General features: G+C 35.1%; 2 protein-coding genes across 3 annotated transcripts; both read right to left on the reverse strand.

Moving 5' to 3' along the window:
* Window positions 1-5004: 5004 nt before the first annotated feature.
* On the reverse strand, window positions 5005-8729 carry LOC143555350 (F-box protein At1g70590-like). Its single transcript, XM_077044914.1, has 5 exons — window positions 8180-8729; window positions 7779-7892; window positions 6370-6503; window positions 6047-6229; window positions 5005-5349 (listed from the first exon to the last, which is right to left on the reverse strand). Exons 1-5 carry the CDS (start codon window positions 8658-8660, stop codon window positions 5182-5184), a joined length of 1080 nt encoding a protein of 359 aa, XP_076901029.1. The 5' UTR covers window positions 8661-8729; the 3' UTR covers window positions 5005-5181.
* Window positions 8730-12181: 3452 nt separating this feature from the next.
* Window positions 12182-18067, reverse strand: LOC143555351 (glutamate--glyoxylate aminotransferase 2-like). Of its 2 annotated transcripts, XM_077044917.1 has the most exons (14): window positions 18043-18067; window positions 17046-17179; window positions 16139-16204; window positions 15913-16030; window positions 15728-15809; window positions 15529-15616; window positions 14755-14913; window positions 14440-14613; window positions 14234-14365; window positions 14050-14115; window positions 13908-13972; window positions 13568-13659; window positions 12720-12876; window positions 12182-12476 (listed from the first exon to the last, which is right to left on the reverse strand). In XM_077044917.1, the coding sequence occupies exons 2-14, from the start codon at window positions 17160-17162 to the stop codon at window positions 12347-12349; spliced, it is 1446 nt and encodes a 481-aa protein (XP_076901032.1). In that variant the 5' UTR covers window positions 17163-17179; window positions 18043-18067; the 3' UTR covers window positions 12182-12346. The 2 variants fall into 2 exon arrangements, with proteins under 2 accessions (XP_076901032.1, XP_076901031.1); XM_077044916.1 differs by lacking the exon at window positions 18043-18067 and having other exon boundaries at window positions 17046-17199.
* Between the last annotated feature and the right edge of the window lie 6829 nt (window positions 18068-24896).

The raw sequence follows: 24896 nt of genomic DNA on the forward strand, positions 1-24896 counted from the left end.
TGACCAGGTTGTGATCTGTTTCATGACCGGTTTTGGTCAGTTAACCACCGTTTTTTGACCGGTTCGGTTCACCAGTTTTAGTGGAGAGAATTGCAATCCAGTTCCGAACCTACGGTTCACTGGTTTTCAATTTGATATAGAGAGCAACATATGCTTAAGAGTTTATGGGATTAAATTTGTAGATAATGATGAACCAAAACCAATGACTATGTCATGGTCTAATGCATCTAAACGATAAAATGCGTACTAAAACAAAAACCGAAACTCGCATGTGAGTAACTCAAGAGTGATTGTTGTTCGTGTCAAGACATATCATTGGTTTGAAGACGAACTTGTAGAAGACGATAGAAAAATATATAATTTCCATCACAACACATGAATATATAACCGAATGGACAATCAAGACGAGGACTTTGGGTACGAATAACACAAACACAAGTAAAATAGGTTCGAAAATAAGCCCCACGTAAGTGAAAAGAGATTCGGGTAAACTCTTTTCAAGATTCTTGACATGGTCATCGTCAACTAACCATGCAATAAAACTTGCGAGTGCAAACGCTAAGAACACAGAGTACCCAAAAAATATATTTGTGGGAAAGAAGCCGGAAAGAAGCAATATACGCCAAGAAGATATCAATAAACTTTAGAATATTGTACATCGTCTCTGCAGAATTCAAATTGAAGCTACATAATATTTAATTGACGCAAATATGACATGACCGATCAATAGAAATACTCCAAAGCTATGGTATTCCATACATCATGCTAGACATTTATTAATTATTATCTTCATGGAATGTGATTCACTTTCAACTTCAAGATGCCTTTGTTATGGAATGGTATAAGTTCCAATTTTAAGATAGTTGAATGAAGTCAATGAACACTATCTTGTTAACAAGTTAATGCATTTATATAGACAAAGACTTCGTTTAATTCCTCTTTTCAGTTGTTAATATTTCTCAGAACATGAAGTTGATGTGTTACAACAATTGTGACGATTAACGCAACTAAACAAATTATTAAAATAAATAAAAAGGGAAGAAAAATTATGTTGATAAATGATATATAAATCTCAAAACTGTTTTAACTATTACTTTTTAGATTTTGCTCTATAATTCGGTTTGTTGTTGCAGTACGCAATAGGCATGTTCAAAACGGTTTGGGACTAGGAACCGGAACCGGTTCCTATATTCAAAACCCTCAATTAAACCGGTTCCAGGCTCGAACCGGTTCTCCCACCCTCGGACCCCTAACCTATCTAACTGGTTCTTACCGGTTCCTAACCCGATTCCTGTACCGTAACCGGTTACAGTGTGAAATTTTTTTTTTTTTTCGTTTTTCGTTTGCGATTTGGATTCTAAACTACGATTCGTATTTGTATAACATGAAAAATAAAAAAAAAACAATTAACATAAAAATAAACAATTAACTGATGAAGAAAAGACAACTACTGAAGATGTTTGGCACTGAAGACAACTACTGAAGGTTGCGACAACTACTGAAGGTTGCCACTGATGACAAGTACTGAAGGTTGCCACTGATGAGGAATACTCATCAGTGGGAACATTCATCAGTTGCAGAGTTTGTTGTCACTGATGCAAAATATGAATCAGTGACACATCAGTTGCAGAGTTTCATCAGTTGGAACATCATCAGTTAAATATGTAACCATTGTACAATGTAAACTTGTTCATTGGATTTGCAATACAAGTGCATTTAGTTTTTTTTTTTTTCGTTTTTCGTTTGCGATTTGGATTCTAAACTACGGTTCGTATTTGTATAGCATGAAAAATAAACAAAACAATTAACATAAAATTCATTTTATTTACTTTAAGAAGTTCAAAAAAAAAGGTTGCATGTTTTAAAATCTTCAAAAACAAACTAACAAAACATTAAACTTATAAATATAAAGTTGTGACATATTATTTCTAGAAAAGCCTTCTTGTTCGTCGTAATTATTGAGCGGCGACTTCTTCCTCGGAATTACTTGTAGAAATGCCTTCTTGTTCGTCGTGCACTCGAACATCAAGTGATGTTTCATCTTCGAGAGTGGTTACGTGTTGAATACGATCGATTGAGTCCAAGTGATCCTTTAAGCAAATGCACATCTCCACCGACTCCGAATTTAGTCTTGTTCTTCTCACCGATATTACCCTGCCACTAAGAGAAAAAGCGGATTTCGAAGCTACCGTAGAAGCTGGACGGTTAGTAAATCAAGGGCCATGGTGGCAAGAATCGGAAACTCGGTTTCCTTTACCTTCCACCAAGCCAAAACATCAAAAGTGCCATATTCCTCTTCGGATAAACCGGTAGAGTAATCATTTACACTATACCTTCCTAGTTCGCTTGAAGGGGTGTTACCCCTTTGTTTTTTAGCCGTTACGTTGCGAACGGTGTTCATAAGGCTAATCATGGGATCTCATACTCTAGTAGCACTTGAACTTGATGAAGACCCCCCCGGCATAGGCATGTGTATGTTTGACCCATATTTATTTAAATAAAAGTCATACATAAATTTAAAATTCAAATTAAAATCATTTTTTGCCTCTGTTGAAAAGTTTGGGTCAACTTCATGCATATCTAAGGCTGAAAAAATTTCGTCTATCACACATTCAACCCCCGTAACATTTAACATTGGGTTTAAAGCGGCGGCGCAAGTAAAAACCGGTGGCAATTCAAGAAAGTATTTTTTTAATTTAAACTTCATTGGTAATATGATGTTTGAAAACATTGGACTTTTATTTTCAAATTCTTTAAGATTGTTAACGATTAAAAATAACTCCGAAAGAACCAAGGGACTTGTCGGATAATACGTTCCCGATAGTTTCGTAGTTGATGTTTTAAAAACTTCAAGAAAAGTCGATAAGTCATTGATAATTTCCCATTTCTCATTTGAAAAGGGGATTGCCAAATCATTCTCGGCAAGACTAGAATGAAACATTTGTAAAGTTTCTCTTTGTTTCAAAGCACTTTAAAACATTATGCAAGTGGAATTCCATCGATGAGGTACATCCCAATTAGCTCCCAAAGCTTTTCTTCCCGTATCTTTACAAAATTTTCTATATTCCATTTGTCTTTTTTTTTACTTTTCTTAAAAACTTCATGTATCATTAGTCTAAAATCGTTTATAACCGATGTAACCTCATCCGAAGCAAGTCCGTCTTGCACGATTAAATTAATGATATGTGCAACACACCTTGAGTGAAAAAATACACCATTGCAAATCGGCGTATATTTTAATTTTAATTTATCAACCGCCGATGTATTATTCGACGCGTTATCAAATGCCATTGAAAATATTTTATTTTCTAGCTTATAAGTTTTTATAACATAATCTAAAATTTCAAACAAATTATCTCCCGTATGTGGATACTCAAAGAGTTCGAAAGCAATGGTGCGTTTCATCATTTCCCACGATGACGGGTCTACCCAATGAGCGGTGACACAAAGATAAGATTCGGGTAGACCATGTGGAGCCGACCAAACATCACTAGTTAAGTTTATTCCCGTATTTATATTTTCAAAATATGCAATTAGTACCTCTTTGGCCTTCTTCCACAATTTTAAACAATAACGTTTAAGAGTATGACGACTTACGTGAGTGTATTGTAGTTGAAGCGTATCTCGAATCATGGCGGTTAAGCGAGGGTTGTCGAAGTGGCTAAACGGCAAAGCTTCTTGAATCACAAACTTCGCCATACGATCTTGAACTCGATCAATTTGGTATGTAAATATTCCGCCTTCACTATCCATTTGCGTTTGTTGCGAATCGACGTTCTTTTTCAACGCCTTGCAATACGGTTTTTCGATGTGTTTCTTCAAATTTGAATTCGAAAGTGGGTTTAAATAAATCCCACAAAACTTGCACCGAGCCTTCAATGAATGGTCACTCAATTCAAACAAATCCCAATTGCACCAAATCTCTTGATTACGATTATGAGGTACAATACGAACGAAACTTGGTTCGGCGTTGGAACCTTGACCAACCGATGATTGTGAGGTAGCCATAACAACAAGAAGAGAAAACAAGAGATTAGAGAACTCAAAACGTTGTAATAGCGTTTTTTTGTATTTTTTTGCGTTCGGGTTTGCGTTTTGAGTGTTGTGATGAACCCATGACACCAAATACCTATTTATACTAGTAGTGGGGTGCTTGGGGGAGCCAAAAAACGGCTATTTTTGACCCCAACGGTCAAAAAACGGCCAAAAAAACGATTTCCAACGGCTAGAACCGGTTAGGAACCGGTTCCGGATGGTTCGGTGCCAGAACCGGTTCCGGTTCGGTTCCGGTTCCTACCCGCCCCCACTCAGAAATGCAAGAACCGGTCACGGATCATCGGGTTGAATCAGATAGGATCCGGTTCCTACAAAAAACGGGTAGGAACCTGTTCGGGTCCACCACCGGTTTCGTTGAACATCTCTAGTACGCAATTCCAAGGTATATAAACGGTGAATCCGAAAGAGGCTGGTCCAACTTAACAGAGATATATGTTCAAAATTCATGTCAATATGTTATCCTTTTCATGGGTCAGGCCTGGCAACCCAGATACCCGGCATAAGACTAATCCGAGTAATAATTCGATTTGATTCCCGTAAACTTTTTTTTTTTTTTGGTGTTTTAGGGGGGGGGAGATTTCGATTTGATTTGTTCTGGCAAAAAGTTGAAACTTCATAGGTTTTTATATAAGATATTGATAAAACATCTTAGCATAAAAAAATTGTATTTAGTCATGGACCAACCCGAGCCAGACCCAACTCGAAAAGACAATTTGACCCACCCAATATGGTTCGGTTCTTGGTTTTGCTTTTCTAGAACATATCGCACACCTCTAGATATGGTTACTGGATGCGGCTGTATATTTAAGACGACGACCATAGGTTGTAAGTGGCTCGCGTATCATAAAAACGAAAAGGATAAAACTTATAGACGAAAAGGATAAAAGTTAACACAGTAATACAATATACAGACTCGCGTATCATAAAAACGCAACATAAAAACAGAAAGAACAAACCTTGATCGTAGTGGCCGCATCATCTACTTGCGTAGATCTTAAAACACCATTCAACTGCTCTCATCTGTTCTCTTGTTGATGAAGTTTAACAACACAAAGATACATTTTAATGTAAAAGGTATGGTTTTTGTATATAAGATAGTTTCTCCAAGCATACGGACAATGTCGATCAACGGGATGACGGAAGAGCGCTCCAGTTGTCGGCGAGAGTGAGAGCACGTTCTCGAGAAGATGGTGAGAGTTGTTGAAGTATAACATTCTTCACATGAACTGCCCCCGTCTCACCACCACGACCCGCCAGTTCCAAGTACACTACAGCTTTCATCATCTGCCCTTCCTGTTAATCAAGTACAACAGTCTCATTATTAGCCTTGTAAAAACACAGTTTCAAAACACAAAACAGTCAGAACTGTAAAACGAGCTGCTAGCAAGCCACTCGAGATTGAATCGATAAAAGCATGAAAAAAGGCGAGCTTTTTCGAGTTCGAGCCGAGTCCAGGCCTTAAATAAAGCTTGTTCAGTTATCGAGCCCAGGCTCGAGCTTTGCATGGGAAGCTCGTTTAGGCCTGTCAAGCCTTAACGAGACTTGTGTATTTTTAAGTTTTACGTCTTTTGGATTTTAATGTATTAGCTTCACACTGCACAGCCGAGCTCGAGCCGAACTTTGGCTTGTTTTAAGGGATTACACAAGCTTGACTCGGGCTTGGGCTCGTTTAAGATTTCTCTCAAAATATATAAAAATAATTAAAAACGTATATAAATCAACTAACAAATAATAAAGATCCAAGCCCAAGCTTAAACGACTCACGAGCCAAGCTCGTGCTTGGCTTGGCTCGTTAACACCCCTACCTAGAACATAAATCAGACAAAAGTCTGTTAAATTTTATGAGTTTTGCGTTTAAAGAATTGTCAAATGTCATTGATATTTTGGTGATAAAAAGTAGGAGAATGTATATAGTACTTTAGAAAGGCAAATGCTGACTTTTTTCCAAAGTAATATAAAATATTGAAGTATTACTTATAGTAGTAATTGCCGAAAATAGGGTGAGTCCATGCTCAAACTGAGCTTTATTATGTCCATGATCAGCAGCAAGCTTCATCCATTTTCTTGATTGTCTATGGTTTTGCATAAAACCCTTGCCTAAAGAGTAACATAATGATACATTATACATAGCACGCACATATCCACCCCCTGCAGCTCGTAAATACCATTTCGCCTGTTAAAAAGATACGAAACTATGTAAGTTCAACATCCTTCTAGAAATTATTAATTATTTAGTTTCACGCCAGGGGAATTAAATTTCTGTACCCACAAAGACATCGACTATAAATAAAGTATTAGTAATTAACAGCTTACCGCTTCTGACAGATTCTGGTCTGTTCTGATACCCCTATGCAAACAAAGGGCAAGCTGGTACTGTCCACGAACATAGCCAGCAACAGAAGCTTGATATAACCATTTAACTGCCTCCTTCACGTTTGGCGGTTCAGCTGTAATTGTTGAAATAAAACATGTCAAAATTTATAAGTCTAATATACCCTTCGATAGAATAAAAAAATATAATTATTTGAAAATAATAGAACAAACACAAAGACTTGTGGTATTGTTGTGCGTGCGTGTGTGATCAATTATATTTTTGTTGGTTACCCACTAGCTCAACTACTATTAAACCAAGTGATAATTATGGGATAGCAGAAATCCAGGTCCATTTATGCACTGTTACTAAAACCCCCGTATTTCTTATGATTTCCCAGACCCTAATCCCTAATACAGAAGAATATAGCAATCAAATCATGAAGGCATGCACAAAGCAGAATACGCACATGAACACTCATATGCTATTATTTGTTGCGTGTGTGATCATTAATCATTACACTTGGTTATCCACAAGCACAACAACTAGAAAACCCAAGTAGTAGCTTCAAGATAGCAAAAATTACAGTGCAGCTAATCTAATTGCATATACATGTGAATTTAAAACCCCTTACTTCTTATGATTGCCAAAAGAGTAATCCATAATACACAAGAATATAACAACCAACTCATGAGCAAAGCCTATTAAGCACCTTAATGTTTGTGTTATTAGTTGTGTGTGTGTGTGTAATAATTTATCTATTTGCATGGTTATCCACAAACAGCCATTAAAAAACCCATATAATACTGATGATATTTCATGAAATTTAATACAACTAACCTAATTGCATACACGGTGGTTCTAATTCACAACCCCCCCACCCCTCAAAAAAAAAGAAAAAAAAAACTGTAACTCCAAACAACCAACTATATAGCAATCAAACCATGAACCAAGGATAATAAAAACCAACTTTCAAAGACATTTAAACCAAATGGAATAGACAGGCAAACAATTTTGCTACGGGTGCAAACTGCTCGCGAGCTACTCGAGATCAGATCGATAAACCTCGAGTTGAGCCTTATTGAGATCGAGCCAAGCTTGAGCCTCAAATAAATCTCGTTTAGTTATTGAGCCCAAGCTCCAGCTTAGTACAGCTCGTTTAGACTTACAGAGCTCAGGCGCTCAGCTCATTTCAAGCTTTTTTACTAAAGCTCGAGGTCGTGAGTCCTATTTTCAAACATGAGCTCAGCTCGTTTATTATTCATTAACTATTTTAAATACATTTATAACTATTTTTTCAATTTTAAGAAACAAACTTTAAATGAGCCAAAGCTCGGCTTGAGATGGTTGTGTGGTGTGAAATTAATAGATAGAAGTCAACTTAAAAATACACAAGCCTCGTTATCATTACCTTGAAGATATGAAATCCCCAAATTGCACTGTCCAGCAGGATCCCCAAGCTCAGCAGCTCTCCTATACAAAGCCACACCTTCCTCTTTCTTTCCCATCTCCCAATACACCAGCCCTGCATCTAGCAGTTTTCAGTATACAGACTCAAAAAACTCGAAACTCAATTTACTAAACAGATTTTCGAATCAAATACAAATATATGAAGTGAAGATGTAAGCACACGCGCACGCACACACACACATACGCGCACATATATATATATATGAAACAGGCTTCTAATGATTCTAATCATATTTCTAATTTGAATCCAAACCTAATCTAATTCGATTTGAATTCGAATCCAGCTTCAAAATATCAAAAAATTCAAATAACTCAATTCAATTCAGCTGAACAAACCACTACCAGCATCCACCATCGCGAGGGTCGATCCACGCGCCGCGCCTTTGAGAAACGAGTCCAACGCCTTGTCCAAACTCACCTTCACTCCACCACGCCCATGCTTAAACCTCTTCCCCCATCTTAAAAACAACATCGCCTCACGCAACGGCCTTAATCCATCTCTCCACGCCTTACACACTAACGACGCCGTTTGCAAATTCGGTAAGCTGAAGTTCGCAGCTATCTTCGTCAGCACGTCGTTCGGTAGAGCCGCGAAGTCTCGGTAGTGAGAGGCGTCCGTACGACGTGACGACGATGACGTCAGCGCGCCGTGGTGGCGGTTGTTCGAACGATGTGAGGATGATGACGTCATCGGTGACGGTGTTTGGAATTGACGGTTACGAGTGGAATTTGAAGGTTTTGGAGATGGAGTTTGGATTGGGAATGGAATGGTGGAGAAGTGAGAGGTTTCCGACCGGTGAGGCCACGTGCGATCGGTGGCCATGGTTGGTGGACGTGGCGGAACCCTAATTTGTGGTGGCGTAAGGCTGGGGTAGCTGGGAGAATGAGTTGACGGTTATAATAATAATAATAATAATAAGTGGGTGAGGAGAGGGACGAAGGTGGGGTTTAAATGTTTGGGAAAATTCTTAAAACGTGTGATATATAGTCGATAATCAGGCGATGAGATGAAAAACTAGTGACTAGTCTGTGGATTAATTGAATCGTATTTTAATGAATAAGTTTTAGTTTTATATATATGCGTACATATTTTTATATGTAATTTTTAGTTTTATACATACACAAACACATTTTAATCACAAATTGGCTTGAATTTCACTGAAAACCAGTGTTTGCAAAAATCTTGACTATGCACTGATTAATCGTTGATTAACCGCTAGTCCTCACTTCACTAATTAATTTTGGGCTAGTCGGTCAATTAATCGGTTAACGGTCAAATCCGGCCAAAATCATCGGTTTCCGGCGAGATTTCGAACAAAATCAGCGCAGTCCGGCGAGATTCCATAAAAACGAGCGGTTTCCCGCGAGATTCCAGTCAATTTCCGGCTAAAATATGTTTGTTTATGTATAAAACTGAAAATTACATATAAATATGTGTGTGTGTGTGTATAAAATTGAAAAACACACATTAAAGTCGGATCCGATTAATCGTTAGTCGATATCCCACCGCCCGGCTAGCGACTGTTAGTCCCTACCCCACTGTCCGACTAGCGACTAGCGATTTTTACAACACTGCTGAAAAACACTGATTTTGGCTGGAATCTCGCAAGAAACCACATATTTTGACTAGAACCGCAACAGGAAAAGCCGATTAAGCCCAATTAATCTTGATTTTGGCCGTATTTGACCAGGACCTATTAGCCTATAGTTAATCAGTGAAGTGGGGACTAACAATTAATCGAAGATTAATCGGCGTCTAGTTAGGATTTTCGCAACACGGCTCACGAATCAAGAGTTCCAAACATGTCTTGTAGTCATCCTCGTTATCTAATTAAATAACGTTAGCTTGCCTCAAACAGGTTGTCACGGAAAAGTTTGGTAAACAAAACAGGTTGTCCTGACGAGTTTGTTGAACAAACAAGTCATTCATGTGAGTTTTGTTGAAAAAACAGGCAGTCCATTTAATTATTGATAACACATGGTGCTCACTTATTGGTCATACAAACAGGCCTGTTGATTCTTCTTGAAAATATGTCGCTAACGACATGCTTGGAAGTGATGTTTTTAATTTTTAATACTCTTGATTTACAGGGACATAAATAGAATCTCGTTACGTAAAAGAGACCTTCCGCGAATTTTCCCTTAATTGTTTAATTTAATATTTTTATTAATCAAAAGAATATATTATACTGTTTTAAGAAAAAGAATATTAGTAAATAGTAATGTCGTTATCATAAGTTTATGCTATATTATTGTCTAGTTAGAATATTAATATTTGACTTTTATTAGCATGACGTAATATTCCTAAACCCTTGATAATGCTTTTACTTTAATAATTATACATTTTTGTTTTATAACGAAACAATCTAAGTCTAATGATATTTTTATAACTTTATATGAGTTTATAAGTTTGAGTCTCATATAAAACAATTTGCTTAAGAATGAATCATGGGTTGTCACCGTGATATGCTCTTTGAGAGAAAAAGAGTGATCCTAAGAGTTCAAGTCTTTGTTATTAAGAAAAAATAGCTTGTTTCATAAACCTTTTCGACATGTGTAAATAGTGTGGTTTTCGGATGGTTTCTAGATGAAGTTATGGGACGTCTATGTCGAATGCGGTGTTCATCTTGTATGTTTGCTATTTCAATGTAAATCTAAATTAGCTAATAGTGTTTTCACCGTTTTCATAATACATAAAAGCAACATGAATCATAAAAGATCGATTTCATATTTAGGGATTATTTTCTTTAACAAGTTTTTTTTGTTCACCCTCAAGAATTCCCTTTTGTTTTCATTTTTAAAAGTTTTTTATATAAATCATTGGCGATTACTGAAATATTTGTAAGTCTCTCAACAACTGTAGGAACATCTTGTATCACGAAGACATTTTAATTCCAAATTGACACGTCACATCACACTAATGGTTTCATACAAACATCTTCATGTGGTAGCATTCATGTACGGAAAGGTAAAATAAAAGTTTATCTGGTGAGAGTTGAAGTTCAATGTTTATTTTAAAGCTTTTACCCTTTTTATGTTCTTTTTGTGGAATTTTCATACTTGGTTCATCTAATTTTCTTCTTTTTAATTATGTTAAAAACATCCAAACGATTTACAATGAAGTGACAGGTAAGCGGGCAACAAGCTACGCCGCAACCCATTTTTGGAATTAGCCTTCACAATACCATATAACACATCATAATATTCAAAGAATGCCATAAAAAGGACAAATTTTGAAGTACTTTGGAAAGCTAATAGCTATTCAACATATAGATATAAAACCAATTAGAGTATATATACACACACAATAAACTAGAGCTTAAAAAGTGAAGTTTTACCTAACCACATATAGTTTATCATATCTAATTTGTAGTTGATGTACTCTGTTTGTAGTTTAATACCTCTTTAGTTTTCTATTTAGTAGATGTTCTCTGGTAGGGCAGATAGTAATACACTAATACATTGTGTGGGACGGAGTAAGGACCCTTATCCGCCTCTACAAATCGTCCGGTGGAAAAAAGTATTTAAGTCTTGATAAAAAATTATATAAGTCATCCGATGACCAGTTTCTTGCTTACGTGTCATTTCTTTCTAATACGTACGGGTGCAAATGAGTCGAGCCGCTCATGATCTACTCGAGATCATATCGATAAAAGGCTCAAGAAAAGCCAAGCCTTTTTAAACCCGAGCCTCAAATAAAGCACATGTGGTTATCAATCCAAAGCTCAAGCCTTGTATGAGAAGATTGTTTAGGCTCATTGAGCTTTAGCGAGCCTGATATATTTTAAAGTTTTAAACTTTTTTTCAACTTCTATGTACTAACTTCACACAACACAACAGAGCTTTAGCCAAGCTTAATTGGCTCGTTTAAGGTCCTGAACACGAGCTCAAGCCGAGCTAAGGCGCGTAAAGATTTTTCTCATAATATATAAAGATGATAAAAATGTTACTAAACAAGCCGAGCCTAAGCTGAGATCGAGCTTGAAAAAACGACTCACAAGGCAAGCTCAAGCTTTATAAAATGAGCTCGAAATAAGCAGAGCTCATGCTCTAGCTCTTGTAAGTCAAAACAAGCCGAGTCTGGTCGAGGTCGAGCTCGGCTCGTCTCCACCCCTGTTAATGAGATAGATTACGACTAAATTACCAAAAATAATTTACCCCATTTCAAAAAGTATATTTAACGAGCCAAGACATCATTGAAACCCACTTTCCGATATAAACACTAGTTTTTAATGAGCCAGGTATCGAGTATACCGGTATAAGTGTATAACTACCAAAATAATATATGCCAAATCTCATAAAACAAACCAAGTATGCCATAAAAAAGGCGATTAATGCGCGATAAAGAAACCAGAACTTGGTTAATTAAGGATGTGAATTAACATGAGTGAGTACACATCAACAGATAATACGAAAAGTTGAAAGTTGAATAACAATAATAACAAGTAGCCGATAACAAGTTCGGGTGAGCTATACACGCATATATATAATATACCGATAAAACACAACTTACATCCTCGAGTACCCTGAATAGCCTTCATATTGATCCATGAATGCATCATTGAATTTCTTGAAACTATCCATAATTGCAGGCATGTCCTCCTCAGCTGGCAAGATAGTTGTCCTCAAATGGAAAACCCTAATTAAAAAAAATATATATATTATTATTATTATCATTATTATTATTATGTTAATAAAAATTACCAGAAAAAAAAAAAGAAAAAAAAACTTTGTTAAAAAAAAAATATATATTATTATTATTACAGCATAGTTTTTTATAATCATATATTAAAAGCAGGCAGATGTTTATGTGACAAAACAACCCGACCCGCCCATTTTGTAACGTGTAGGAATAAAGTCAACGATTAGAAAAGTGACTTACCCTTCCTTTTGACCAAACCCTGAACCGGGGACGGTTGAAATGCCGGTGGCTTCTAGGAGCTTCAGGCAGTAGAAAACATCGGGAACCTTTCCGGCTTGTTTTGCAGCTTCGATTGCTTTTGGAGGTAGTTTAACTTGTGGAAATGAATACATAGCACCTAATTCACAATTTCACATAACCAAAAAAAATTAAAATTTTAAAAAAGACGGATTAAGAAAATTATAGGGGTGAAAACGAGCCGAGTCGGGCCCGAACTCGACTAGGCTCGTTTTGATTTACGAGAGCTAGAGCTCAGCTTGTTTCAAGCTCTTTTTCTAAAGCTTGAGCTCGGCTCCTGAGTCGTTTTTTCAAGCTCAATCTCAGCTCGGTTCGAGCTCAGCTCGTTTCAAGCTCTTTTTCTAAAGCTTGAGCTCGGCTCCTGAGTCGTGTTTTCAAGCTCGATCTCAGCTCGTTTCAAGCTCTTTTTCTAAAGCTTGAGCTCGGCTCCTGAGTCGTTTTTTCAAGCTCGATATCAGCTCGGCTCGGCTTCTTGTTTATTAATTCATCCATATACATTTTTTATTATTTTATATGTTGAGAAAAACCTCAAACGAGCCTAAGCTCGGCTCGAGCTCGTATGCAGTACCTTAAACGAGCCAAAGCTCTATGCAGTGTGAACTTAATACGTAGGAGCCCAAAAGAGTTATTACATAAAGATACCCAAGGCTCAATCTCGGGCTCGATAACTAAAAGAGTTTTATTTGAGGCCCAACTCGTTTCGAGCTCTTTATTGATCCAATCTCGAGTGGCTCGGCTCGTTTGCAACCGTAGAAAGATAAGATGGGTAGTTATTTAAAAAAATGGCTTACCTTCTGTGAAATTACAAACAATATTTTTGCAACTGTTGAATCCATCTGTCATCATGTGAGCTCTCTTCCTTAACGATTCAAGGATGCCCGTGCTGCATTAATTTACCAAAAAAATGACTAAACAACGACAAAATAGATTAATTCTAAACCAAAGTAACACCAATGGGGTATAAAAGTAATTGTTGGAAACTTTAAGACAACTAAATCTCTAACATACTCTTTGATATTGACACTATAATGTTGTATCCAGAGTATTATTTAACTACGAAATAACTAATATACCCTTAAGGATGACAAATAAGTGATTATATAGATCAAAATATAAATGATCAGTTCATACCTCTCTCTAATATACTGGGCATATGAGATATCACCAGGTTGTGGAGGGCTAACCATGCATCCCATCTATTATAAGTTTAAAAATGATTAATTTAGGAATAATATTAAAACTTATCAATTATATTATTAAAGTTCCAACTTACAAATATCTGCCCGGGAACATTGGGACTGAGTGAAATCGATGCAACTTTGTATATCTCATCAACCGACTGTAACATCAGATTAAACATTCAGTAAGATACTCATATTGTCTATATGTCTTATGCTAATCAGTATTTTAAAATTTTGAAAATAAAAGAAAATAAATATTTTAATTAAGAACTAAACCTCCGGAGGGATGTTTGTCATCTCAAAGTAACCACCACGTTGTCCGCATTCACCTAAGAAACCTTTTGACACGGTGTGGAAGGAAACAAGCTGGAGTTCTTTGCTAATTGGTCCGCCCATGTCCAGCAACACCTTTAAAGTGCAACATATATCAAGATTAAAAAAAATCCGAATATCAAAAACTAGCATGAATTAATAATAATTACCTTTCTGGAACTGATAAAAGGGCGTTCATCCTGATAAACGTTTTGCTGATAAACTTCATCTCCAAGCAAGACCAAATTCTCTTGGTAACAAAATCTCAGTATTTCCTTCAGATTATCGATGCTAAGACATTGTCCAGTTGGGTTTCCAGGGTTTATAATAACCATTGCCCTTACCTAATCATGATAAACTAACTATTAATTATAAACTTCAAAAATCAAAAACACATTCTAATCTCTAAAGGCAGATGTAATACGAGGATAAAAGATGTGACCCACAAAATGAAATGATAAGTTGGGTAATATATGAGAACTTACAGTTATTCCTTTAAAGCGCGCTTCTGCAACTGATTGGCGTAGATTGTTGATATCTAGACCCCAATTAGCAGTTTCTTCAAGGAAATATGGTACAAGTGAACCACCAAACAGAGAGATTGCAGCTGAGTATAGTGGATACTGAGGGACTGGAACCAGAATCTAAAAAAAAGGACAAAAGAACAATTTTGAAACATGAAAAATGGAGCTATGTAAAAGCATATATGCAAAGTTAAGCAAATATACCTAATTATGACTCTTTTTAGTTAATGAATATGATATGAAGATAAACAAAATAGAATAGACATGAGAAGACACATTCTCCCGTATTATCTTAACTTTCTACGCAGTATTTACACTTCCTTATGTTTTATGTTTACCTGTTTAGACTTTAGACTTCTAATTGAAAAAAATCAACTACAACCATATGTTTTTTCTTTATTGATAACTCTTTTGAGTTTTTTCTCAAACTCATCAAGTTTAGCTACCTAACGAGTTTCATATAATCCGAACATATTTTTTTAAATTGTGTAGTCAAGAAAGGAGGATATAAGATTTTTATTCATTGTAAATACATTGTAAGTTGTGATTGCTAATAACAATTATGTGGTTATTTACATAAACAAACGTACCCAATAAAATCCCACTCATAGCAAAAGCTACTAGAAAAGGGTTGAGCCGGTGTTCGAACCCAGGCCTCCATGTGGTAATTTACATATTAAAATAATTCTTATTTTTTTAGCAAAAGATAGCATTTTTGGACATGAAACTACATACCCCATCACCTTGACCACGAATAACTGTTTGCAAGATCTGCATCACTCCTTTACTAGCACCATCAGTGAGATATATGAGTTCTGGATCACTGTCACCAATTACAAAAAAGAATGTTAGTTTTGGTGCAAAACACGAATTCATAATTTAAAAAAAAAAACTATAAAAGGTACAAAGTGTTTTTAGATTATATGTTTATGACCTTGGATATCCATCACGCCTGCCAATGAATTCAGCAACTTCTTTCCTTATTCCAGGAAGACCTCGGGAATCACTATAAGCACCTAACGAATCAATAAGACATCGTTTATTAATAATTTTCTAATACAAAAGGTTTTAAGAAACATAAAAATTTAGAAGTTATTAAAAGGTGTGTTTAAAAAATACCTAGACCCCCTGATGTGTAAGAAAGGTACAGTTTTGCTTTTGCAATTGCATCAGCTGGGAATATGAGCCCGACATTTGGATCATCAAGAAGAAATGGAGCCTGGCAAAGAGCAACCACCTGCAACAATGTATATTTTTGATTTATTAGATATATGAAATTTGCGTCAAAAAATATTTTTTTAATTCGTAATATAAGAATCTACCAGAAAATTTTATTAGCACAAACCTGACGAGGGAATGTTAGAGGTTTTTGTCCCAAAGCATGAGGATTGCCCACATTGGTGAAGATAATCTGTAAAGGAATGGTTAAAAACAGTGAGCTATTAAAAACATGGTTTTATCGACATTTCAGGTAGAACATTAAACATTCTAACATTTTTATTATATTTATATATCTTTCTAAAAGTTAAAACACTAAAAATGTCATATTTTCCTGTGTCATAGTAAATGAACATTTTATCATGAATAAACAAATAGGAAAACATTACTGTTGTGGGTCCTCTTGATATTCTCTTTGTTACCAGTAAAAATAGATTATTAGTAACTGTGTTATTTACTGTAGAATGAGTAATATGTGATATTCTTAGTGTTTTAAAGGGTAAAACTAATATTATAATATTTAGAAGAATATACATGAAACTATAAACTTTTAGAAGTTTATAGTTGAAATAGTCCTTATATTACATGATGTGAGGAGAAAGAAGATAATTGCGGGGCCCATTTCACTTAATGTGAGGACTGAATGAGAGTATGAGGCCCACAAAATATAAAAATACAAATTGAAGTAAACATCATCAACAAATTATATAAAGGCCCCTAAAAGTTTAACTGGTATAATAACTTGCTTTATCACATATTAAACAATAACATATACTCCATATACCGCATAAAAGCCCCAAAAGTTGTATTTGGGTTGATTTAAAAGTAAATACCTTCTTCCCATCAGTTGCCTAGTAAATAGTAATTTTTATAGGCAAATTGCTGAGCCAAGAAAATGCTTTGTGTTTGATTTTGTTTTCTTGTTTCTTGCAACTATTATTGTGCAACTAAAGGGCCAACAAATGATTGTCAATAACTAACGCGCAGACAAATACTTAAGCTAAATAAATAAAACTAATAACTAACTAACTAACCTTCTTGCCTTCCTTTTGAAGCTCAGAAGCACAAAGATACAGCTCACCTCTTACAGCATACTGGGCTTTCTTCACATTTTCATTAATCTGATCATAGTCCAATGCCTTGCGCGACATGATTCTTGGTTAAATCACTAGTGATTATAAACCAGTTGTTAGTCTGAAATTGTTTAAAAAATCAGTTGGTGCACGTATGTTAGAAGTTACATATGCACACATATTTCATCATCAACCAATTTATGGCATACCGAATAATACTCGACTGACAAGTGTCCAACACGAATCCAGAAGTATCCACGTTACATAGAAATACATCATAGTTCTCAACTTTGACTTTTAGTATACTTAGATAGATACACCTTGACTTTTCATTCAGTCAGTCAGTCTAATTTTCAACTTTCAATTTCATAAAATAGCAGTGTGTTGTAAAAATCACAATTAGTCACCGATTAATCATTGATTAATCGCTATGCTACCGATATCTGGTCCAAAACAGTCAAAATTGGCCAAAATCAGTAAAATTCATATTAATCCAATCCGATTAATAAGCTTGAAAAATAATATATAAAATTTTGAAAACTTGTGTGTATAACTTTAAACAATTACATATAAATTCCAATCCGATTAATTCCTATTAATTTCCGCTCTACTAGCACCTAGCGAGTTCTACGACACTGCTCGTTTCTAAAAACTACTAAGTGTGACTTCAAAACACGAAGTGTGTTTCACTGTTACAACAAATCGATGATCAATACTCAATTAGCTCAAATTTGATCACAATTTGCCTTAATTCAACCTCTAAACAACACAACAACAGTTTCCTGCACCGATCGTGTCCACGAAGCTAAATCACAGAATCGTTACACTAAACGACAAAATTCACGCATCAGAAACCATATTTAATCAAATTTGAATCAATCAAGCAGTATATACGACGACAACTCATAACAATTACACAATCAGAGTAACACGATCATCAATTTAAGATCAGCAGTACCTAATTGAAGCAATAGATTCACTCCTGAAGTATACACGTTACATAGAAATACATCATAGTTCTCAACTTTGACTTTTAATATACTCAGCTACACACACTTTGACTTCTCAAGTCAACCTAATATTCAACTTACAATTTTAATAACAGAATAACCAAATCAAAGCATAGATTATAAAACAATAACAACATACAAAACTGGCGGAGGTAATTTGCAGCAAGCGTTTGGATCAAATACAAGTTAAATTAACGTGCTAGCTATGTGAATCAAGTAGTGTAATTATATATACAACATAGTGTAATTATAGTGTAGTGTAATTGATTTTGCCGTGTAGTGTAACGGCTCTGTGTTTTTAGCTTCGTGAATACGATCGGTTTACGAACGGCAAGCGTTTGGATCAAATACAAGTTAAATTAACGTGCTAGCTGTGTGAATCAAGTAGTGTGATTATATATACAACATAGTGTAATTAACTAATTATAGTGTAGTGTAACTACACTACGATGTAATTACTTAACACTACTTATATATATAATTACACTACTCGATTCGCACAGCTAGCGCGTTAATTTAATTTGTATTTGATCCAACCGCTTGCCGTTCGTAAACCGATCGTATTCACGAAGCTAAAAACACAGAGTCGTTACACTACACGACAAAATCAACGCATCTGAATTCAATTGAAGCAATATAAGCAACGGCAACTCATAACGATTACATAATCAAAGTGTTACGATCATCAGTTTAAGATCAGCAGTACCTAATTGAAGCAATAAGTTCAGTCCGATTGATGAATTAGCGTTCCGAACTCAAACCCTAGGTGAGCAACTGGAAATGAATGTGTGTGTGTTGCAATGTAATAATAATAGTAGTAATAATAATAATAAGATGAAGTGTGCTGACGTGGGAATATATTATAACATGAAGAGTGTGAGCCACTGAAATAGGAGTGGATGGATTATATGATGGGAAATTGGGTGTTTATTTTGGGATAAATCATAAATGAGTGATAAGATAAATATATATATATAGATAATAGTCATAATAATACTGTGGTGTGAGATGAAAGTATGAAAATATGGTTCATATTGGTTCTCACCATCTTCAATCTTGTTACATTGTCGTTTACTTGAAAGTTTTGTAGCAAAATTGTCATTGTCTAATAATGGGAAGTGGACAAAGATGTGTATACTTTTTAGATGAGAGACAAGATATTATATTATCAAATATAAAAGATAAAAGTGGAGTGGAGTCATGTGTTTATCAAGTTATGAGTGGTTCTTGTTTGGTGATTTTTAATCTTACTAAACTATTTGGATGATGATTAGAATTTTACTTACTAAGAGGCTGTTTGGTTTATAATAATTCAGATATAATTTTAACCATTCAGACGTGTTTTTTGTTTGAAACAAAATAGTCTGAATGAATTAGATGTTTGCATCTGAATGGTTCTATTCAGATGTAAACAAACAACCCCTAAGGGGGTGGCGGCGCAACTTGTTGTCCGCTTACCAGCCTCTCTATTGTAGTTTGATTCTTTTTTTAGTTGAATATAATGACTAAATGATATATAGTAATACTAGGGGGCTCCAATGCTCGGATACGAGTCAACAAGTTGGCTCTTTATGGGGTTCAAGGGGTTAGTGACAAACTCAGAAAAAAAATTCACATGGGTCAGAAGAGGGTCGGTGTCAAAATTTTATAAGGGTCTGTTGGAATTTTAACATAGATATACTTATAAAAAATTCACAAAGGTTGGCCGACAATGATAGGGGAAAATGCTAGACATGGTAACATTGGATGCGATCTTTGGAAGTAAATTTCATTTGATAGTAAACTAAAGATAGTTAATGACATTGAACATTGCTTGTGACTTTGAACTTCATAAGTGAAATTGAAGGTCAGTTGTGACTTAGAACTTTGTTAGTTGTTGGGCTTGCTACTGGATTATAGTTTCTGATACCGAATGTAACTACAGTTGTTACACCAAAGTTGGCGTAACCTTTTATGTAATATTGGGTTTTTTAGACGTGTTAAGACTCAGGGGCGGATCTTTGTGTTGATCGGGGTGTAGCTAGTGTTTTCGCTCAACAATGTAATTTTATTGAAAAATTAAGAATATATATATATATAAGGGTTGAGTCCGACTCACATAAATTATTGTTCAAGACCCTCCGGTCCACCTATATTATGTGTTTAAGATCCGGCTATGAAGACTGTTATAAGAGTGGAACATCAATACATTATGGGCCTTGTGAAAATCATCTATCACATGGGCCTGAAGTATTCTTAGGAATAGGATTGAACATAATTGGTTTGAGTGGAGATATGGGCTCAAACTTATGGGCCGTTATATTATATATTTTTGTAACCCAAAACATTCATGTGTTCATGAGCAACATATAAACTTTGAACGTTTTAACGTCTCTTTCCGTTAACATGTCTTAAAACAAAATGTTTGAACGTTGTAGCATAGGTTTAGTGCTAAAACCTTGTCACAAAAACGGTCACTTGACTCCATTGCCTTTGAGGGGGTTCGCCGGCCCCTTACTAAACATGCTATAAGTCACAATTCATGTCATGTGTTAAATGAGTCATTTTTTTACATATTGGGGGTATGTTTGGCAAGGAGCTTTTAGGAGCTTCTAGCCACAAGCTTTTAGGAAAAAACTCATATTCAATAAAAAGTCTTGTTTGGTAGAGTCTATTTAGAGGAGCTTGAAGCTTTTATATTATGAGAAAAAGCTCCATGTTGAAACGCTCCTGATAGTAGCGTTTATAAAAGTCTACAAACTTTTAGGGATTATAATTACCTAAATAGCCTTCCTGTATATATATTATTCTATCCCATCTTCCTTCACGTCTTTATCAATTATCAGCCCAAACTAACAAAAGTTCTATACGCTCCTTCACGTTTCTTCAAGCAAGCTTAAAGGTATGAAATCTGATCTTCGATTATTATCCATTTTTTATTTCATTGATTACACATTATATATGTTGTCACGATTTGATTGATTATTATTGATGATATGTAACCGTGTGCGACGAATTTGATTTTAATTGATGATTTAGATCTTCAACTGCTTTAGTTTATTATCCTTATTAAACTAAATTATGCAGAATGACAACTAACGATTCACCGTTTAATTATGTAGGAAAACTCGAAAGTTCTAGCAATTCAAAATAATCAACCATCTATACAACTACAAGAAGAGTGGGATCAGTTATTTGGAGATGTTGTTGCTAGTGGGGAAAATTGTGTGGCGCCATCTATGGATCCAACGACATTCAGTGAGGTGCATGTGGAGAACCTTGAAGATGACAATGTTGAATAAGGTGATAATGGAGATGCTTTTCAAGTACACAATGATACACCTTCTAATCTAGAAAACTTGAAAACTCTAGAAAATACTTTCTTCGGTGACTTTTTGAATGAAGTACGTCAACCTGATGCATCAACATCAACTGCCAGTGAGGTTGCAAAAAATTTTGAGAACCCTACTAAAGTAAACACTAAGCCTAAACCAGTTAAGATGAAACGTAAAGGGAGAGACTCATTGGGGGCTTCAATACTTAAAGACCATTTAACTCAAAGTAATATATATCAAGAACGTGCTCTAGAAATATTAGAATTAGATTCTTCCAAACTCAATGAAAGTAGTAAGTTGAGTATTGAAGCTGCTATAGGTGTGCTTAACAAGATGGTAGATGCAGGATTAGTGAGAGAAGATAAGGAGTTGTGGTTCTTTGCAATGGATTTATTTGAAGATCCCGTGAAAAGAGAAATGTTTATAAATGTGCGACATGATCATAGTAGGTTAGCGTGGCTGCAACGAAAGCAAAGGCTCACCGACTAAAGTTTTCTTTGAGGATATGCTACAAAGACATTATTGTCTCTATTTGTTTGAACTTTATTTCTTTTGGATTGATTTATTGTTTTTTACCTTGATGTTTTAGTGGCATGAATATATAGGAAGTTATTTGATATCTTTTCATTTTAATTTTTATTTATTTGAGAATGTTATTTACATCTTTATATATTAAGCTATTTATGTGTTTATATATTAGCTAGTTATGTGTTTATATGTTAAGCTGATATTGAATTTATTACCAGGGTTATTATGAATAATGAAACAAGCAAGAAGAAGCACAAACTGCATTGTTATAAATTTTTGTTGGATTCAACTTATATAAGTGATCTAGTTGCTGCATACTATTATAAGCATATATACAAGGAACCATGCATGACATCATCACAAACGGGGCAGGCTTGGATAATGGAAGTTTTGAATGGAAATCCTATACGATGTGTAAATGCATTCAGAATGCATCCAAACGTGTTTATGAAATTATGTAGAGAGCTTGAATCAAATTATGGATTGCAATCGAGTGATAGAATGTCAACTTGTTAGAAGCTGGGGATATTTCTGTATACATTGGCATTGGGAGTATCTAACATGGATGTTGAGGAGCATTTTCAACGTTTTGGGGAGACTATTAGTAGAGCATTTCATGAAGTTCTAGAGGCAATATCCGGTAGAGATAAAGGTTTTCAAGGTCTAGCACGCGACATTATAAGACCAAAAGATCCAACTTTTGAATTTGTACCACCTCAAATCTTGAACGACAAAAGAATCATGCCGTATTTCAAGGTATTGAATTAATTAATGTCATTCATGCTTGTTTATTTTGTTACTTAACTCATTTCAAATTATATTTAGGATTGTATCGGATGTATTGACGGTACACACATAGGGGCCTGCATCCCAGAGAGTCAACAACTACCTTATATTGGTAGAAAAGGGGTACCAACTTTCAACGTAATGGCAACATGTGATTTCGATATGTGTTTCACATTCGTATAGATCGGATGGGAGGGTTCAGCACATGACACACGTGTTTTCATTAACGCAACCCAGGATAGTAATTTCAACTTCCCACACCCACCTGGAGGTAATATTTAAAATTGTTTAAACATATATATGGAACTGTTCCTTGTTATTTTTAATAAATCCCAACGTCTTTTGTTTTTCAACTCCTTTGTCAGGCAGATATTATTTGGTTGATAAAGGATATCCATGCAGAAAAGGATATCTTGTTCCATATTCCAAGACAAGATTCCATCAATCTCAATTTCAAAGAAAGCCCCCGAATAATATGCAAGAAGCTTTCAACCGTTCACATTCATCTTTACGAAGTTATATTGAGAGGTCATTTGGAATTTTGAAGAAACGATTTAAGATACTTGGTACAATGCCCAAGTATAGTGTTCAAACACAAATTGATGTTATCATGGCTACATTTGCATTGCATAACTATATACATAATTCTCAAGAAGATATAATGTTTACTACAATGGAGCAACATCCAAACTACATACCACGAGATGAACTTCATGATGTTAGTAACCATGACACAGGCACCAATGGTCTATTTGAAGGAGCAATGAATGAGATGAAATTTGTTCGCAACAATATTGCTACTTTGATATGGAATGCACTACAATAACGATATAACAACATTATATTTTATTCTCGACTGTTTGGTATTGACTATGTTTTATTTGATTGAAAATAACCATGTTTTATTTATTTGAGAAACACACACACACACACATATATAATGTATATATCAGTGTGTGTGTGATTACGTTTAGTATTATGTTCTTTAGTTATTTAGTTTATTTCGGTCATTTTATACATTTTATTAAAAGTTTCAGCTACTCTACCAAACACCTAAATATATCTAAAAAGCTACAGCCACCAGCTATCAGCTAACAACTACCAGCTAGTTTTGCTAAACATACCCATTATATTACCGTCATTTTGATATTCCACCTCTACCTAAAATAAAGGAGTTAGTTACACATGTGATATTTGAGCAGAGTAACACTTGGTACCCCCTTAGTTTAGTAACACATACATGGGTTTGGTTGACGTGGGGTGAGGACGAAGGGATAAGATCATATAAGAGACGATGTCGCCATTGGAGATCATATAAGAAATGTTTTCAGTCGCTCCACTACGAACGCCCTAACACTTTTTAATGATGTATACTACACACATTCCTTCTAGCTGTCACGTCATTTTTTTCAACTTCTAAACATACAATTAGTTTTAGAAAACAAGAATATATCCTTATAAATCAAACAACCAACTAGATAAGTGGAAAATATGTGTGTTTCAAAGTTTTTTAATAATTCAGTTAGGATACCGGTGGGTTGTTGGAACGGTTGCAAGTTTTTTGGGATAGAGTATTGGAGTTTGGGTGGTTGTACCTTGTGCATTGGAATGTGTACTTTATTATTGTGTAAAGTAGGATTAGAGTGTTCAGAATACTTTTAAGTAGATATTATATGTTTTAAAAAAGTGAAATTAAAAAGTTGTTAAAAACATTCTTTTTAAGTAAAAGTAGAGATGTGTGCGGTGCGGTTCGGTGTGGTGTTCGGTTAAAGCCAAATCGAAAATAAATAAACATTAAAAAGCTTTTAATACATTTCCTTGATGGTTTTTTTCCGTTATGGACGAATTAAAGAGAAAGTAAAAGCTTTAATACCTTCTCACCCTACCAATTTAAAAAGTTTAATAATTTCTTTTTTTGCTTTATTAATCTCAAGAAGGAGCATCATTAAGTTTTAGTTAACGCTTTTTAAACATGACACAATATCAAGTCAAAAGATGTGTGAACACTCCAATCCTAATCAAAACCCAAAGTACACCTTCCACAGCACAACGTACAACCACCCAAGCGTGACATCAAACAAGGTTGCTAAACATGAGAATTCAAACTGGTTTGGCTTTAACCGAACACCATACCGAACCGCACACATCTCTACTTTTACTTAAAAAGAATGTTT

The sequence above is a fragment of the Bidens hawaiensis genome, unplaced genomic scaffold (genome assembly GCF_021521415.1).
Source record: "Bidens hawaiensis isolate Kalapana, Puna unplaced genomic scaffold, B.hawaiensis_p1.1 tig00018048_1, whole genome shotgun sequence".
Taxonomy (NCBI): Eukaryota; Viridiplantae; Streptophyta; class Magnoliopsida; order Asterales; family Asteraceae; genus Bidens; species Bidens hawaiensis.

What these genes read in the sequence shown, in the direction of transcription:
- LOC143555350 (XM_077044914.1), bottom strand. Translation starts at nt 8,660, where the DNA reads ATGGCCACCGATCGCACGTGGCCTCACCGGTCGGAAACCTCTCACTTC. An exon ending in CCTCGCGATGGTGGATGCTG is followed by an intron (nt 7,893 to 8,179) that starts GTAGTGGTTTGT and finishes TGCTAGATGCAG; the next exon opens with GGCTGGTGTATTGGGAGATG. An exon ending in GGGGATTTCATATCTTCAAG is followed by an intron (nt 6,504 to 7,778) that starts GTAATGATAACG and finishes CAACAATTACAG; the next exon opens with CTGAACCGCCAAACGTGAAG.
- LOC143555351 (XM_077044917.1), bottom strand. Translation starts at nt 17,162, where the DNA reads ATGTCGCGCAAGGCATTGGACTATGATCAGATTAATGAAAATGTGAAG. An exon ending in TGACAAACATCCCTCCGGAG is followed by an intron (nt 14,116 to 14,233) that starts GTTTAGTTCTTA and finishes CTGATGTTACAG; the next exon opens with TCGGTTGATGAGATATACAA. An exon ending in GGGTTTGGTCAAAAGGAAGG is followed by an intron (nt 12,477 to 12,719) that starts GTAAGTCACTTT and finishes TTTTTTAATTAG; the next exon opens with GGTTTTCCATTTGAGGACAA.